General features: G+C 45.0%; 1 protein-coding gene across 2 annotated transcripts in view; it reads right to left on the bottom strand.

Moving 5' to 3' along the window:
- Nucleotides 1-11944: 11944 nt before the first annotated feature.
- usp12a (ubiquitin specific peptidase 12a) overlaps nt 11945-19498 on the bottom strand; it is an 80833-nt gene continuing 73279 nt past the window's right edge. Inside the window, exon 9 of one of the 2 annotated variants that reach the window (XM_068033577.1) lies at nt 11945-12411. In XM_068033577.1, coding sequence (XP_067889678.1) covers nt 12406-12411 — 6 coding nt within the window. In that variant the 3' untranslated portion in view covers nt 11945-12405. Of the gene's footprint in view, nt 12412-12432; nt 15345-19498 lie in introns of those variants that run through there. The other variant, XM_068033576.1, reaches the window with a different exon arrangement.

The raw sequence follows: 19498 nt of genomic DNA, 5'->3' as shown, positions 1-19498 counted from the left end.
GGAGGGGGAGGGGGAGGGGGAGGGGGAGGGGGAGGGGGAGGGGAAGGGGAAGGGGGAGGGGGAGGGGAAGGGGGAGGGGAAGGGGGAGGGGAAGGGGGAGGGGAAGGGGGAGGGGAAGGGGGAGGGGAAGGGGGAGGGGAAGGGGGAGGGGAAGGGGGAGGGGAAGGGGGAGGGGGAGGGGGAGGGGGAGGGGGAGGGGAGGGGGAGGGGGAGGGGGAGGGGGAGGGGGAGGGGGAGGGGGAGGGGAAGGGGAAGGGGGAGGGGAAGGGGAAGGGGGAGGGGAAGGGGGAGGGGGAGGGGGAGGGGGAGGGGGAGGGGGAGGGGGAGGGGGAGGGGGAGGGGAAGGGAAGGGGAGGGGAAGGGAAGGGGGAGGGGGAGGGAGGGGGAGGGAGGGGAAGGGGGAGGGGGAGGGGAAGGGGGAGGGGGAGAGGGGAGAAGGAGGAGGGGGCAGGGGAGAAGGAGGAGGGGGAGGGGGAGAAGGAGGAGGGGGGGAGGGGGAGAAGGAGGAGGGGGGAGGGGGAGAAGGAGGAGGGGGGAGGGGGAGGAGGAGGAGGGGGGAGGGGGAGAAGGAGGAGGGGGGAGGGGAGAAGGACGAGGGGGGAGGGGGAGAAGGAGGAGGGGGGAGGGGGAGAAGGAGGAGGGGGAGGGGGAGGGGAAGGGGGGGAAGGGGGAGGGGAAGGGGGAGGGGAAGGGTGAGGGGGAGGGGGAGGGAGAGGGGGAGGGGGAGGGAGAGGGGAGGGGGAGGGAGAGGGAAGGGGGAGAGGGAGGGAAGGGGGAGGGAGGGAAGGGGGGAGGGGAGGAGAGGGGGAGGGGGGGAGGGGAGGGAGAGGGGGAGGGGGAGAGGGGGAGGGGGGGAGGGGGAGGGAGGGGGAGGGGGAGGGGGAGGGAAGGGGGAGGGGGAGGGAGGGAAGGGGAGAGGGAGGGAAGGGGGGAGATGGAGGGAAGGGGGGAGATGGAGGGAAGGGGGGAGATGGAGGGAAGGGGGGAGATGGAGGGAAGGGGGGAGATGGAGGGAAGGGGGGAGATGGAGGGAAGGGGGGAGATGGAGGGAAGGGGGAGATGGAGGGAAGGGGGGAGATGGAGGGAAGGGGGAGATGGAGGGAAGGGGGAGATGGAGGGAAGGGGGGAGATGGAGGGAAGGGGGGAGATGGAGGGAAGGGGGGAGATGGAGGGAAGGGGGGAGATGGAGGGAAGGGGGGAGATGGAGGGAAGGGGGGAGATGGAGGGAAGGGGGGAGATGGAGGGAAGGGGGAGATGGAGGGAAGGGGGGAGATGGAGGGAAGGGGGGAGATGGAGGGAAGGGGGGAGATGGAGGGAAGGGGGGAGATGGAGGGAAGGGGGGAGATGGAGGGAAGGGGGGAGATGGAGGGAAGGGGGGAGATGGAGGGAAGGGGGGAGATGGAGGGAAGGGGGGAGATGGAGGGAAGGGGGGAGATGGAGGGAAGGGGGGAGATGGAGGGAAGGGGGGAGATGGAGGGAAGGGGGAGATGGAGGGAAGGGAGAGGGGCGGCAGAGGGAAGGGAGAGGGGCGGCAGAGGGCAGAGGGAGGGGCGGGAGAGGGCAGAGGGAGGGGCGGGAGAGGGCAGAGGGAGGGGCGGGAGAGGGCAGAGGGAGGGGCGGGAGAGGGCAGAGGGAGGGGCGGGAGAGGGCAGAGGGAGGGGCGGGAGAGGGCAGAGGGAGGGGCGGGAGAGGGCAGAGGGAGGGGCGGGAGAGGGCAGAGGGAGGGGCGGGAGAGGGCAGAGGGAGGGGCGGGAGAGGGCAGAGGGAGGGGCGGGAGAGGGCAGAGGGAGGGGCGGGAGAGGGCAGAGGGAGGGGCGGGAGAGGGCAGAGGGAGGGGCGGGAGAGGGCAGAGGGAGGGGCGGGAGAGGGCAGAGGGAGGGGCGGGAGAGGGCAGAGGGAGGGGCGGGAGAGGGCAGAGGGAGGGGCGGGAGAGGGCAGAGGGAGGGGCGGGAGAGGGCAGAGGGAGGGGCGGGAGAGGGCAGAGGGAGGGGCGGGAGAGGGCAGAGGGAGGGGCGGGAGAGGGCAGAGGGAGGGGCGGGAGAGGGCAGAGGGAGGGGCGGGAGAGGGCAGAGGGAGGGGCGGGAGAGGGCAGAGGGAGGGGCGGGAGAGGGCAGAGGGAGGGGCGGGAGAGGGCAGAGGGAGGGGCGGGAGAGGGCAGAGGGAGGGGCGGGAGAGGGCAGAGGGAGGGGCGGGAGAGGGCAGAGGGAGGGGCGGGAGAGGGCAGAGGGAGGGGCGGGAGAGGGCAGAGGGAGGGGCGGGAGAGGGCAGAGGGAGGGGCGGGAGAGGGCAGAGGGAGGGGCGGGAGAGGGCAGAGGGGAGGGGCGGGAGAGGGCAGAGGGAGGGGCGGGAGAGGGCAGAGGGAGGGGCGGGAGAGGGCAGAGGGAGGGGCGGGAGAGGGCAGAGGGAGGGGCGGGAGAGGGCAGAGGGAGGGCGGGAGAGGGCAGAGGGAGGGGCGGGAGAGGGCAGAGGGAGGGGCGGGAGAGGGCAGAGGGAGGGGCGGGAGAGGGCAGAGGGAGGGGCGGGAGAGGGCAGAGGGAGGGGCGGGAGAGGGCAGAGGGAGGGGCGGGAGAGGGCAGAGGGAGGGGCGGGAGAGGGCAGAGGGAGGGGCGGGAGAGAAGGGGGGCGAGGGAGGGAAGGGGGGGAGGGGAGAAGGGGGAGGGGAGAAGGGGGAGGGGAGAAGGGGGAGGGGAGAAGGGGGAGGGGAGAAGGGGGAGGGGAGAAGGGGGAGGGGAGAAGGGGGAGGGGAGAAGGGGGAGTGGAGAAGGGGGAGTGGAGAAGGGGGAGGGGAGAAGGGGGAGGGGAGAAGGGGGAGGGGAGAAGGGGGAGTGGAGAGGGAGAGGGGAGAGGGAGAGGGGAGAGAGGGCGGATAGGGGGGACAGGGGGAGGGGGAGGAGGGAGAGGGAGAGGGCGATGGGGAGGGGGCAATGGGGCGGGGCAATGGGGCGGGGGCGAGGTGGAGAGTGAGGGTAGAGGGAGGGGGAGACAGAGGGGGGACAGAGGAGGGAGATGGATGGATACAGCGGGCGGAGAGGGGGCACGATGGACACAGAAGGGGAAGAGAGTGGTAAGAGATAGACACAGAGAGGGAATAGGGATTGACACAGATCCGGCCGAATGGAATCGATATAAAGACCAGCAAAGGGTCACAAATCAGCTTATAAGAGCTACTAAAAGAGATTATGAAAGGAAACTTGCAAGGGACAACAAAATCAATAAGAAGAAATTTTATAGTTACATAAAGGGAAAGCAGGTGGTCAAGAGCAAGGTAGGCCCAATAAAAGCTGAAAATGGAGATATTGTCATTGATAATGGGGAAATGGCAGACATGTTGAACAATTACTTTGCCTCAATACTTAAAGTTGAAAAGGAGGATAACGTGCTGGAAGTCCCAAAAAAATTAATAGCCGATAGGGACTTAATACAATTAACATAAGTAAAACATCAGTAACAAGAAAATTAATGGAACTAAAGAGTGAGAAATCCCGAGGACCTGACGGTTTCCATCCAAGGGTGTTAAAGGATGTAGGAGAGCACATCGTAGATGCCCTAACTATCGTCTTTCAGAGTTCCCTAGATTCAGGAGTCGTCCCTCTGGACTGGAAAGTTGCACCTTTCACTCCACGTTTTAAGAAGGGTGAAAGGGGGAACCAAGGAAATTACAGACCAGTTCGCCGGACATCTATGGTGGGCAAGCTGCTGGAGTGTATAATCAAGGATAGAGTGACTGAACACTCAGAAAAATTTCAGTTAATCTGGGACAGCCAGCATGGATTCATGACAGGAAGGTCATGCCTGACAAATCTCATTGAATTTTTTGAAGAGGTAACTAAGGTAGTGGACAGGGGAATGTCTATGGATGTTATTTATATGGACTTCCAGAAGGCATTTGATAAAGTCCCACATAAGAGACTATTAATTAAGGTAGAAGCCCATAGAGTTGAGGGCAAATTATTGACATGGTTAGGAGGTTGGTTGAGTGGTAGGCAACAGAGAGTGGGTTCATGGGTAAGTACACCAATTGGCAGGATGTAACTAGTGGTGTCCCGCAGGGATCTGTGTTGGGGCCTCAATTATTCATTAACGACTTGGATGATGGTATAGTAAGTCATATATCCAAATTTGCTGATGATACAAAGTTAGGCGGCATTGTAGACAGTCTAGATGATAGCATAAAATTGCAAAGAGATATTGACAGACTAGATGAGTGGGCAAAACCGTGGCAGATGGATTTCAGTGCGGGCAACTGAGAGATTATCCACTTTGGACCAAAAAAGGATAGAGCAGGGTACTTTCTAAATGGGAAGAGGTTAAGTACAGTGGATGTCCAAAGAGACTTGGGGGTTCAGGTGCATAGATCTTTAAAATGCCATGAGCAAGTGCAGAAAGCAATCAAAAAGGCTAATGGAATGCTAGCCTTTATATCTAGAGGATTGGAGTATAAAGACAGAGGTTATGCTGTAGTTGTACAAAACCCTGGTTAGACCCCACTTGGAGTACTGTGAGCAGTTCTGGGCACCACACTTTAGGAAGGATATATTGGCCTTGGAGGGAGTGCAATATAGGTTTACAAAAATGATACCTGGACTACAGGGGTTAAGTTACGAGGAGAGATTACACAAATTTTTTGCTAGAATTTAGAAGGTTAAGGGGTGATCTGATTGAAGTCTTCAAGATATTAACAGGAAAAGACAGGCTAGATAAAGATAAACTATTTCCACTGGCTGGAGACTCTAAAACTAGGGGACATAGTCTAAAAATTAGGACCAGACCGTTCAGGGAAGATGTTAGGAAGCACTTCTTCACGCAAAGGGTGGTAGTGGTTTGGAACTCTCTCCCACAAACAGCAGTTGAAGCTATAACAGTTGTTAATTTTAAATCGGAGATAGCTAAATTTTTGCTAAGCAAAGATATTCAGGGGTATGGGCCAAAGGCAGGTATATGGAGTTAGGCACGGATCAGCCATGATCTCATTGAATGGCGGGACAGGCTCGAGGGGCTGAATGGCTTACTCCTGTTCCTATCTTCCTATGAGCGCGCGAGGGGGACAGAAAGAGATCAAGATTACACCTGACAGATGGACATGTATCCAGATTCTCCGCATGGCTACATCAGGTGTGTGGGCAGACGTTGACTCCTTGTGCAAGAAAAAACAATGCCAGGTACTCACGAAATAGGGAAAAATAATTTTTATATCGGACTGTGTTTTGATGGCATTAGGTTGGCTATACACTTTATATACAAGTTAATTGCCCCCATGTCCATGGCTGAGTCAATAATTTTGACAAATGTCCATGGTGCAACATGTTGGTGCCTATCCCTGAAAGTGCATTAAGTATATTATCCCGGGTTTTGAAATATTAATAAATCAGACAAAAACATCAGACATCTGCACATGTGCAGTTAGATACAGAAATCAAGAAGCTGTTGTCTAAGTTGCCCTGCTCCTCCAGAAACTTCACTATACCACTACCTCACAAAGAAACTCAGCATTCAAAAACATGAAGGCTGTGAAGTTGTGCTACTTACCACTACATACCCATTAAACATGCCAATTAACGTTAGACCTCGTTCATTCAAGTGTAAGTGAATTTTTAGAGTCATACAGTCATTTATGGCACAGAAGGAAGTCATTCAGCCCATCGAGTTCATGCCAGCTCTCCACGGAGCTATGCTATCAGTCCCACTCTTCAGCTTGATTAACTGCAGGATAAGTCTTAATTACTGCCAAACTTCCTCTCTGGCACTCAAAATTGACTTTTAAAAGTGTGGAGTCTCATTCCTTCAGATTTTGATAATTGCTGGAGATTTAACAAATTAAGAAAATAACTAATTTTTTCTGTTTATCGCATTCTTAATCTCATCTATCCTTCCCTCTCTACTTTGCTTCCTGTACATGATTTTACATTGAATTAAATATTCTAATTTACACTTCCTAATTTAGACTTGGTGGCTCAGCAAGGATTCTGCAATGTGAATGGTGAGGAGACATGCTTTTTCTTATCCTGTTCACACTGTCCCTGATGCCCTGTAGATGGCGACGCACTGTATCTGACTCCCGATAATCTTAAATTGCCATGCAAAAACCCACGGGAAGTCTTGTGGGCAACTTTAAGCATGACAAATGGTTTGCACCATTTGATCGCTGCTGACCGCAAAATCCGTTTTTTTTTTATTAGTTGGCAAATACTGCTCTAAGTATTTAAAGAAGTCCACAGGATCAAAATATTGAATTTATGCTATTTTGTTAATTGTTCTTGGTGGTATGAGCAAGATTAAAATTTGTAATATAGGAAATAAGTGAGTGGAAACCTGCAACTGACCTCGCTGTGGCACAGAATGATGTTCAATATATTGCATCACAGCACCATCCTCTATCAATAATATTGTAGGAAATGACTGTGTTACACATTATCTGGCTCAGCTTGTTATGATTACACATTTTCCATACTTAGACACAGAGGCTGTATGTAAACTACCACTTTTATATTGCTGTGAAGAAAAAGTGACTGAAATGCAGCAGCGTTAGAAATCCTTGGTGAGGTCATCTTACACCACTTGGCACAGCTCGACACCTCAATAAATCCAGTGCAATGTCAAGCCAGGTTTAAGTGATCAGAAGATTGGACTTTGAACTGACCTTTAATCGTAACAGTGGTGTACTTTCTTTACAAAATGTTTTCAGTAAGCAGATGCTTCCAACCAACAAATAAAATTAATATAGCACCCTTAATGTAAGAAAATACATTATAAACAAAATATGACACCAAGCCACAAAAAGAAAATCAGGTCAGATGATCCAAAGCTTGGTCAACGAGGTAGGATTTAAAGAATGTCTTAAAGGAGGAAAGTGATGTGGAGAGGCAGAGAGGTGTAGGGAGGGTATTCCAGAGCTTGGGGTCTAGGCAACTGAAGGCATGGCCACCAATGGTGGAGCAATTAAAATCAGAAATGCACAAGAGGCCAGAATTAGAGGATCACAGATACCTCAGAGGGTTGTGGGACTGGAGTAGATTACAGAGATAGGGAGGGGTGAGGCCTTGCAGGAATTTGAAAACAAGGATGAGAATTTTAAAATCAAGACTTTGCTTGACTGGGAACAAATATAGGTCAGTGACCACAGGGGTGATAGGGGAACAGGACTTGATGTGAATTAAGACATAGTCGCAGAGTTTTAGATGACCTCAAGCTTACAAAGAGTAGAATGTGGGAGACCAGCAAGGAGTGCGTTGGTATTGTCAAGTCTATAGGTAACAAAAGGCATGAAATGCATTTTTCAAGCAGTCTTATAAATGGGCAAAACTGCCTACGGGAAACAGATACAAGGTTGCTTAAATAAGCAAATTGTGGCCCTATGCCAGTTGTAGGACTCTTTGCAAATTGTACGTACAAATGAGTGGAACATGTGTGGCGCCCGCTCTGCCTATTTGTACCAGGCATTGAGCGGCCTAAACAACTGCCAAGCAAATTTTCAGGTTTTTTTTTGTTCTGGTCCCAGGAAGATCAGGAATGTAACAAACAACAACTCTGGACCACTGTCAGCCCAGATTGCCTCTCTCCTCCAAGGACTGACTTTTTTTTTTAAGAATTAGAACATTACAGCGCAGTACAGGCCCTTCGGCCCTCGATGTTGCGCCGACCTGTGAAACCATCTGACCTACACTATTCCATTTTCATCCATATGTCTATCCAATGACCACTTAAATGCCCTTAAAGTTGGAGAGTCTACTACTGTTGCAGGCAGGGCGTTCCACGTCCCTACTACTCTCTGAGTAAAGAAACTACCTCTAACATCTGTCCTATATCTATCACCCCTCAACTTAAAGCTATGTCCCCTCGTGTTTGCCATCACCATCCGAGGAAAAAGACTCTCACTATCCACCCTATCTAACCCTCTGATTATCTTATATGTCTCTATTAAGTAACCTCTCCTCCTCCTTCTCTCCAACGAAAACAACCTCAAGTCCCTCAGCCTTTCCTCGTAAGACCTTCCCTCCATACCAGGCAACATCCTAGTAAATCTCCTCTGCACCCTTTCCAAAGCTTCCACATCCTTCCTATAATGCGGTGACCAGAACTGCACGCAATACTCCAGGTGCGGTCTCACCAGAGTTTTGTACAGCTGCAGCATGACCTTGTGGCTCCGAAACTCGATCCCCCTACTAATAAAAGCTAACACACCATATGCCTTCTTAACAGCCCTATTAACCTGGGTAGCAACTTTCAGGGATTTATGTACCTGGACACCAAGATCTCTCTGTTCATCTACACTACCAAGAATCTTCCCATTAGCCCAGTACTCTGCATTCCTGTTACTCCTTCCAAAGTGAATCACCTCACACTTTCCCGCATTAAACTCCATTTGCCATCTCTCAGCCCAGCTCTGCAGCCTATGTCCCTCTGTACCCTACAACATCCTTCGGCACTATCCACATCTCCGCCGACCTTCGTGTCATCCGCAAATTTACTAACCCACCCTTCTACACCCTCTTCCAGGTCATTTATAAAAATGACAAACAGCAGTGGCCCCAAAACAGATCCTTGCGGTACACCACTAGTAACTAAACTCCAGGATGAACATTTGCCATCAACCACCACCCTCTGTCTTCTTTCAGCTAGCCAATTTCTGATCCAAAGCTCTAAATCACCTTCAACCCCATACTTCCGTATTTTCTGCAATAGCCTACCGTGGGAAACCTTATCAAACGCCTTACTGAAATCCATATACACCACATCCACTGCTTTACCCTCATCCACCTGTTTGGTCACCTTCTCGAAAAACTCAATAAGGTTTGTGAGGCACGACCTACCCTTCACAAAACCGTGCTGACTATCGCTAATGAACTTATTCTTTTCAAGATGATTATAAATCCTGTCTCCTATAACCTTTTCCAACACTTTACCCACAACCGAAATAAGGCTCACAGGTCTATAATTACCAGGGCTGTCTCTACTCCCCTTCTTGAACAAGGGGACAACATTTGCTATCCTCCAGTCTTCCGGCACTATTCCTGTCGACAATGACGACATAAATATCAAGGACAAAGGCTCTGCAATCTCCTCCCTGGCTTCCCAGAGAATCCTAGGATAAATCCCATCTGGCCCAGGGGACTTATCTATTTTCACACTTTCCAAAATTGCTAACACCTCCTCCTTGTGAACCTCAATCCCATCTAGCCTAGTAGTCTGAATCTCAGTATTCTCCTCGACAACATTTTCTTTCTCTACTGTAAATACTGACGAAAAATATTCATTTAACGCTTCCCCTATCTCCTCTGATTCCACACACAACTTCCCACTACTATCCTTGATTGGCCCTAATCTAACTCTAGTCATTCTTTTATTCCTGATATACCTATAGAAAGCCTTAGGGTTTTCCTTGATCCTATCCGCCAATGACTTCTCGTGTCCTCTCCTTGCTCTTCTTAGCTCTCCCTTTAGATCCTTCCTGGCTAGCTTGTAACTCTCAAGCGCCCTAACTGAGCCTTCACGTCTCATCCTAACATAAGCCGCCTTCTTCCTTTTGACAAGGAACTTTTGACTTTCTGACCCGCTTAGCCCCATTTTTTCTCTGAAATGCATGGATTGCACCAGCTCTCAAATACTCACATGTTGCTTGCAACATACCATGAAATTCAAGATAGATAAATTCCCAATCCATTACTAAAGGTACAAACGTGAAATCATACAGAGAGACATACAGAAGAGGAGACTGGAGGAGGAGGGGCTTACAGACAGATTGATGAAGGAATGAGTGTTAGACACAGACGAAAACAGCACATTGCCCAACTGCTTTTCCATAATCACTGATTTTGCACTACTGCTGAAGACCAGTTTCTCCCTCGTCATGTGTTATTGGGCATAATGAGAACATACTAGCAGAACTTCTATGGCATTGCTCATCATGAGTTAAAGGATATGCAGTTTTGTAACCCCAGAGGTGTTTATGCCACGTAGAGAGTAACATCAGGTCCGCTGATTTATAGTGACTGAATAAATCCATTTCAATTTTAATTAAACTGTGTTTTGGGATTCTTACTGGCACTTTGGAAATTGAATTCCACAACTCTCCATCACTTGAAGAAACTGTACATGAGTGGCTTTAAATTTCCTTTACCTATATGTATTTATCTTTAATCCCTTACTAGTTTTAAAGATGAGAACAGTAAGATGGTGTACATGATGGGTCAGCATTTGATATCCAGTATTTAGCAATATTGGATAAGGCAAGCGGAGTTTAGCTGCACAGGAGGCAGTTCTATACTTTGGTAGCACTGGGGATACTCCTGGGTTTTGACAGAATTGATTTGGGGCTGCTGGAGTGTAACAGTGGGGCGGGGGGGGGGGGGGTTGGAAATGATGGACAACCTTTGGTCTGACATCACTATGGAAAGGGAACATGAGTTTGGTAGAACTGAAAGGTAGAATATGGGGTTTCACATGCTGAAGGATTCCTGGTGCCTTTCAGCAGTTAGGATGAGGAAAGACTCATCTGTCTGTGCGTGTCTTGCCCTCTCAACTTAATACTTCCTGAAGTTTATATAGAGTATTTATAATTCAAACAACTAAAGCTACATACAGTATAATCAGCTATTTTTTTTCTCTTCCTATTGCACAAAAAAGAGCATCTCTTTAAAAAAAACAGATTTTACTTGGATAAAGCTTTTGAAAGTTTCTCCTCCAGTTTTCTCCAACCGCCCCCCCAACAATTTTGAAAATCAAACAGATTGAGCGAAGCATTCTTTCATTTATGCATCTTAAATGTTACTGATGAATCCCAAGAAGCTGGACATACCACACATGTCCAGACTGCAGGATCGGAGATCAACTTACACACTTTTACACTTTCAAGTCTTTGGTAAGGCTTTTGGGAGAGGTCTTCAAGTAATGAAAACAAAAGGGGATAAATTCAATCCTGTTATTGAGAGATATGATTAGCTTTGAATTCTATTTTAAACCTTACTTTGAGCTTTATAAATTTCAGTTGATGAAAAAAGACAATTTTTCTCCCTAAAACCATTGAGTGATTCAGTTGGTTCATTAACAATGATGGCTAAATGGTTACATGTAAATTTCCATTATAAAATTGATACATAAATGTTTACATACAGAATCCCATTAATGGTTATATCATAAGCTCCAATAATATTTAGATTTAATTTGTTTTATCTGCACATCCCCTTTCCTGTTATCCTTTTCCAGTATAATTTCCTAGGTCAACAACTGTATTTATTCTGAAGACTTGTTAGGCTGTAATGACACTCTCCCCCAATGGAGACACTACAGCACTATTATTGGTGGACGGGTAAAATTACAACATGACAAGTTTACATTATAAATATGAATATCGGATATTATAATGGAAATATAAAAATAAGGACAGAATGTATGACTTTGAAATGGTGCCTGAATTACATCTGCACATCTGGTCTAATTATGACAAAGTCTAAAATTGACTACAGAAAGGCCACATTTGACTAACCATGTGCACTGTCAAGCAAGATCAACTTGTAATGTATAAAAAGCTGTGACATTTTTTCACTCTAAAAATTCTAATGTTCAAATTTATAATGAAAATTGCCAAGATAAACTTGAACTCTAATTAACCAACACCCCTACCCCACCTCCCCCCGCACCGGACCCCACGAGACACTAAATCACTACCACTGGCAGGAGGGTGCAATTACAGCAGAAGTTTAGATAAATAGTTCTATTATAAATGTAAACATAGGGATTTATAATGGAAATTGATAAAATAATGACAATATATGACTTTTAAAATGGGAACTGAATTACAGCTGCACACTCTGGTCCAATTAGCTGCTGCCCTTTAAGACAGCTTCACCTCGAGAGGGTCTTGATTCCCATACATGACAGAGGAGATCAACTAGTTCACAATAAGTGTTACAACAGATAAGATTTGTGGACAGGAAGTGTGCAGTATATACAACATTTATTTATTTATATTTTTATATGTATTACATTGAACATTATGTAACTCACTGCAAACAGCACCATATGAAATCTGCTAGTATATCCCAAAGCAAAAATAGCAATGAGCAATGAGCTATGTATGCTGTAAAACTTTGACGCTGAATGCAATTCCAGATTGATTTTTTTTCTCTGAATATAAAGTCACAGAGATCTTTGAAATATACGTCTTAGTCCCACAGGCATTTGACACAAATTAAATTTTCTTTGATGACCATGCAAAAATGTTACAGTAATGCTGGTGCTGAGCAAGTATCTAAAGCAAGGGTTAAACAAAACAGAATTTATAAAATATTTCCTTGTCAAATATAATGTAATTAGAGTTATAAAGAAAGATTTACTTCAAGAATAATCTGTGTAATTACCACAGCAAGTTAAACATAAAATTCAAGCACTCCTTAGGACTGTAAATTATCTTTATTTCTGTAAGACAAAAACAAACAGGCTGTCTCAAGTAACCCCTTAAATACACCTAAAAATCAGTATAAAAAGTGCAAGAATTTATAATTTAGAGTAATTTTTTCAATATATATATATATATATATATACATACATACATTATGCTATCAAAGAAAACATTTTTTCTGTAGAAATTTCTGACCCAATATACAAAATATTCAGCTGCTGTGTCCCAAAGAACTTCCTGACAAAGACATGAATCAGTTCCATTATTTACTGGTTACTTCTTTCCCCCATCACCTTGATTTCTGATGGCTAAAATGCAATTTTGCAGCACTTAAAATATCCAAAATTATCAAACTATGCACCATTTACTTCTGCACAATAGCCAAACCAATTCCTAATATTCACTAAAATCCACACCCAAAAACACTTTTTTTTTTACAAATCTCAAGCATGACACAGGAACATATGCATATTCTAACAATATTTCAATCACTGATTCTTTTGTTTTCTTTTAATATGATTGAAGCATTTTTTTAAAAGTATATATAGCAACTGTTAAGCATATAACCTTCTAAACATGAAAGTGGGGAGGTGGAGAAAAGGAGGCAAAAAAAAAAAATTCAACTAAATGTACATGGCTTCTCTATTCCTGAATCTCAAGTTGTGTATTAATGCAGGGAATACAAGGGCATTGATTAAAGTAGTATAGAGAAAGCCTAACGGATTTCAATTTAAAAAAAAACTATTTTGAAAAAATATTTTGGGTACTGCAGCTGTATCCTTAGAAGCAATCCGTCTGAACTCCTGCCCCCACAAATTTACACCTTGCCCGAATAACATGATACTAGTCCCCTTTAAAAAAATATCTAAAGGTAAGTGCTAAGGGTTAAATGGCATCAAATGTTAAGACTGCAGCATTTCCTGAGCCAACAAGTCAAAAAGCATTGTTCTAAAAGCTACAGAATGTTCTCTGGTGAACTAAAATTCATTTTAGCAGCAGATAGACATTCTTCACAGGATTTCAAAGTATTGATATGAAGTACTGTACAAGAAAAAGGTGGCAAAGTTCTCCACCTGTTTTATTCAGAACAGTGATTCTGGTCTTAAACCCTACTTTTAAGGTTTATGCAGGCCACTTTAAAATTACTTTTGCCAGTTGACTATATCCATTTATGTCACCAGCCAGCATGGCTCAGATGCTGTTGAATTGGAACTGCAACCAATCTACCTCCCATTTACACATCATCGCTGCTTTAAACCAGGACAATTAGTACACTGTATCAAACCTTTTGTCAGAGACATGGGCTGGTGTGCACCATGAGGCAAGGATTCATAAAATTACATTAGTTTGATTCAAATTCATGACCCGATTTTAAATTAATATGGGAAGGTAGGTTTTTTTTTTTTACAAAAAACTGTCAAATTTATGGGTACCATACATACAATGTGCTTTGATTCCCAGAAGCAGAAATGCAAACCAAATCTGAATGTACAAATGGTGTCTAAACAGGGGCTTGAGATATTACATTCATTTGTTACTGTGAGTTTAACGAAGTGCATGGGAACACTGACTATATTTTTCAGGCAAATAATCAGTTACTTCAATTACTATATTGAAGTGTGCTGGATCAGGTTAGCAATGCAGACAACCGATGCAGGAGAAATGTTAAGATGTTACAACAAAGAATAATTATACTTTACATAATAGTGAGCAACCAAGGATTTATAGAAACTGAAATGGTTTATAAAAAAAATTAATGAATTTTAAATGTGTAATCAAATTATCTATATACTATATACAACAGAAAATAATTAGTGCACACTCCAATATGGCAGAATAGTAATGTGTTTCACTCTAGTGAGACATTTAAAATATTTACTTTTCATGATGTTATATATGCTTTGCGTCAAAAAAAATTGGAATTACTTTTAACGCTTTGCCACTTTACAGTTTCTCTGGGATAACAAAAATACTTTACAAAACATATTTAATTCTTTGACACTAACAAATTGGTTTACTGTTGTATTTACAAGGTTCTACAACTGCCATTGCTCCTGCCCTGCATTTAACATCTACTCATAGTTAATGCTTCTCCTACTTTCCAGCAATCAGCACCAGATTTTTTGTGAACAGAGTGCCAATGTGTGACCAGATGATGAAACAAAAGAAATACATGAACTTAACACCAAGTCTGCTAGAATATTATGTACTTACCTTGTGGAAATCGAAAGTAGATGCAATTGCAAGGCTAGGTGTCAGTCAAGTAAGTTTTTAAGAGGTGTAGACACCTCACAAAATCCATAATGTCATGTTCATCTTTGGTGGGACTTTTTTTCAAATTTGTTTATATCAACTATCATTGTTTTTGGTCATTTACTTTGAACGAAAAAAATCTAATCCCAGTAGTTCCCAAATTTTAGAATGTAAAAATTACATAAATTAAAAAGCCAACAGGATGAAGCCAGGGAGAGATTAATCTGATTGAACATCAGTTCACTTTGGTTTCATACATATGCATTTAGCATGCATCACTTTCACCTATGTCAATTTGAGCTCTGGAACTGACATATCATCAGTTTAGTGCCACTTACACAACGTCCCTTATACACAGCTGCTACAGCTTTATTTCAATGTGCTTTCACAATGAGTAAAACTGCTTTGTTTACATGGATATTTTTTGCTTTGCCATTACAATCAGAATTACTCAAGTGTGACCCAAGATCTGCAAACAAGACTGAAAGTTCTCTCATCCTCTATTTCTTTTGCATGATCTCATTGCCTTGTTTCTTCAAGGGTGAGCATTGGGAAGTGAATGAGGTGGAACTGTTCTCCTACACTCTGCATCCATTTAATCTCTGGACTGGTAGAAAAGGATATAACCAGACTCAGAGTTCTTTGAGATATCAGATGTCAATCCATAGAACTCTTCGATGGCTTGTGCATCTATTTTCTGTGCAGCAGACAACATAAGCATCGTTAACAATGGAGAAAAAGAGCTGTAGAGTTTTTAAAATTCTAATAGTTCTGTCTACCAAACAAATTTAGTACAATTATGATTCTGAATGTCCCACAGGAAAGTCAAAATTTTTGTCCTAGTAAACAAACAACATATTAAGTAGAGAACTACCTGTATTGCCAAAAGCCCTCATTTACTGCAGCTGAACAATAACTTACCCGGTCAGGTGAGGGAATTCTCTACTTAAGTCAATAGGGGTGAAATTTGTCTTTGGTGGCAGTGCGAAAAGTTGACAGCAAAGCGACAGACCATTTTACATTGACTGGTCAGGGTGTAAAGCTCACCTGTTTGCATTACTCGAGACGAATTTCACTCCTAATGTTTCTTGACTATGTTTATATTCACCGCAATGTTTTTACCATCCTGTTTCTAATCCTTGCGCTGTTGAATGGATACTACAATGCTAGCATAGCACCTGTTGTGCCTTGTGCTTTAAGAGCTTACACACAAAAATTTTGCAACAGTATGCACAGACAAGATGATAACTACTCTGTAGCCAGATGCGCCATTTCTCTGGGGGTTTCCACAGATATCCCACCGAATTGTTGGCAGTAGACTGAGAAAACTGCAATGGAAACTCAGTCAAATATTTTGAGAAGAACAAGCAATGTGCATTGAACAAAAAGGATTTTCTTTTTAATTGATGGAATAATCACTTAAACGGGTTGTGAAAAAATGTGTACAATGTAGTTTATTAGGAATATGAGTAGCAGACGCCGAGTTTCCACTGTGGTTTTCCCAGTCTCCTGCCAACAATTTGGTGGGATATCTGTGGAACTCCTGAGAAAAATGGCATAACTGGACACAGAGTAGTTATCATCTCATGTGTACATACTGTTGCAAAATTTTGGTGAATAAACTCAAAGTACTAGGCACAACAGCTGGTTTGCTAACACTGGAGTGTTCATTCAACAGCACAAGAATTAGGATTGGATGGCAAAAACATTATGTGGTTAATATAAACATAGTCGACTTGGGCAATAATGCAAATGGGTGATCGTTACACTCTGTCCAGTCAATATAAAAGGGCTGCTGTAGGACCATTCAGCCCCTCAAGCCTATTGTGTTATTCAATTAGATCATGGCTGATCTGTACTTCAACTCCATTTACCCACCTTTGATCTATTTTCCCTCGATACCCTTGGCTTAAGGAAATTATTCTTAGTGATTTACAAAACAATTAAGATAAAATAGAAGTAATTCTTGTAAAAGGCCTTCATCCCAATATAAGCACTATGATCTTCAAACAAAGTTTATTTGATGGATATAACAATTAATTGATAACAGAATTGCAGGTGGAGTACAGTATGGAGAACTGAACTATTATTCCAAAATATTACATGAAAAGGTAAAGTTACACTTCCTTTTGTGCCTCAGTCTAACTTTGCTGGCATGCTGTATGTTATTAAACTGCTAGAGGCAGTGTAGGATCAGAATCCCCTCGCCATGTGATATCATGAATCTACAGTGGGTATTCTGCCTCTACCCAGTCCCAAAGTGTAACGAGGGACATCTAAAAGTCAGCAGTCAATATAAGAACATAAGAAATAGGAGCAGTTTAAGACCATACAGCCAGTCAAGCCTGCTCCTCCATTCAATATCATGGTTGTTCTTGGGTTTCAACTCCACTTTCCTGTCTGCTCCCCATATCCCTTGATTCCCTGAGACACCAAAAATCTGTCTATGCCAGCCTTAAATATATTCAAAGATGGAGCATTCACTACCCCCGGGGTTATAGAATTCCAAAGATTCATAACCCTTTTAGTGAAGAAATTCCTCCTCATCTCAGTCCTAAATGAACAGCTCCTTATCCTAAGACTGTGCCCCTTGTTCTAGATTCCCAGCCAGCAGAAACAACCTCAGTGTCTACCCTGTCAAGCCCCTTCAGAACGTTGTAAGTTTCAATGAGATCACATTGCATTCTTCTAAACTCCAGAGAATATAGGACCATAAGAAATAGGAGCAGGAGTAGGCCATTCGACCCATCGAACCTGCTCCGCTATTCAACAGATCATGGCTGGTCATCTACCTCTACGCCATTTTTCCTCACTATCCTCAAATCCCTTGATGTCATTAGTATTTCAAAATCTATTGATTTCTGTCTTGAACATACTCAATGATTAAGCTTCCACAGCCCTCTGGGGTACAGAATTCCAAAGATTTACCACCCTCTGAGTAAAGAAATTCCTCCTCATCTCAGTCTGAAATAACCTGCCCCTTATTCTGAGACTGTCCCCCCTGGTTCTAGACTCACCAGCCAGAGGAAACATCCTGGCCACATCTACCCTGTCACATCCTGTAAGAATTTTGTAAGTTTCAATGAGAACACCTCCCATTCTTCGAAACTCTAGGGAATACAGGCCCAGTTTCGGCAATCTCTCCTCATAAGACAATCCCACCATCCCAGGGATTAGTCTGGTGATCCTATGTTGCACTCTCTATGGCAAATATATCCTTCCTTAGATAAGATCACCAAAACTGTACACTCCAGGTACGGTCTCAAGAAGGCTCTATACAATTGCAGCAAGACATCTTTACTCCTGTACCCAAATCCCCTTGCAATGAAGGCCAACATACCATTTGTCTTCCTAATTGCTTGCTGCATCTGCATACTAGCTTTTAGTAACTCATGAACAAGGACACACAGGTTCCTTTGGATAGCAACACTTCTCAACCTCCCACCATTTAAGAAATACTCAGCCTTTTGGTATTTTCTACCAACGTGCATCACTTCACACTTATTCACATCATATTCCATCTGCCATGTTCTTGCCCCAAACCTCTCATCCTAGCGACCAATCCAGTGAACGCTCGCTGTATTGCCTCCAATGCAAGTACATCCTTTGTCATGCAGGCCCCTACCTTCCAAGAATGAGGCACATTAATTTCACCAAAGAACAAAGAACAAAAAAAATTACAGCACAGGAACAGGCCCTTCGGCCCTCCAAGCCTACGCCGATCCAAATCCTCTATCTAAACCTGTCGCCTATTTTCGAAGGGTCTGTATCTCTTTACTTCCTGCCCATTCATGTATCTGTCTAGATACATCTTAAAAGACTCCATCGTGCCCGCGTCTACCACCTCCGCTGGCAATGCGTTCCATGCACCCACCACCCTCTGCGTAAAGAACGTTCCACGCATATCCCCCCTAAACTTTTCCCCTTTCACTTTGAACTCGTGTCCCCTTGTAATTGAAACCCCCACTCTGGGAAAAAGCTTCTAGCTACCCACCCTGTCTATACCTCTCATGATTTTGTACACCTCAATCAGGTCCCCCCTCAACCTCCGTCTTTCTAATGAAAATAATCCTAATCTACTCAACCTCTCTTCATAGCTAGCGCCCTCCATACCAGGCAACATCCTGGTGAACCTCCTCTGCACCCTCTCCAAAGCATCCACATCCTTTTGGTAATGTGGCGACCAGAACTGCACGCAGTATTCCAAATGTGGCCGAACCAAAGTCCTTTACAACTGTAACATGACCTGCCAACTCTTGTACTCAATACCCCGTCCGATGAAGGAAAGCATGCTGCATGCGTTCTTGACCACTCTATTGACCTGCATTGCCACCTTCAGGGAACAATGGACCTGAACACCCAAATCTCTCTGGACATCAATTTTCCCCAGGACTTTTCCATTTATTGTATAGTTCACTCTTGAATTGGATCTTCCAAAATGCATCACCTCGCATTTGCCCTGATTGAACTCCATCTGCCATTTCTCTGCCCAACTCTCCAGTCTATCTATATTCTGCTGTATTCTCTGACAGTCCCCTTCACTATCTGCTACTCCACCAATCTTAGTGTCATCTGCAAACTTGCTAATCAGACCACCTATACCTTCCTCCAAACCACATGGACATTAAATTTCAAATTGTTGCTGGGAAGAGGAGAAGGCCCGTGACAAGGGGTTGCCAAGCCCCTGGCTGGAAAGACACATTTACATAACAGTGCTTGCAAAGCAGCTATTCCTTGCTCCAATTCAATCCACAAACAGACATGGTCAGACCAGTTAGTCACATGACTAACTGGTTGTTACAGTTTGAACTGAGAGTCTAGAAAGCTGTTTGCTCCTGAATTGAAAACACC

The sequence above is a fragment of the Heterodontus francisci genome, chromosome 6 (assembly GCF_036365525.1).
Source record: "Heterodontus francisci isolate sHetFra1 chromosome 6, sHetFra1.hap1, whole genome shotgun sequence".
In the NCBI taxonomy this organism is placed as follows: domain Eukaryota; kingdom Metazoa; phylum Chordata; class Chondrichthyes; order Heterodontiformes; family Heterodontidae; genus Heterodontus; species Heterodontus francisci.
This window is presented reverse-complemented; position numbering and strand designations above follow the sequence as displayed.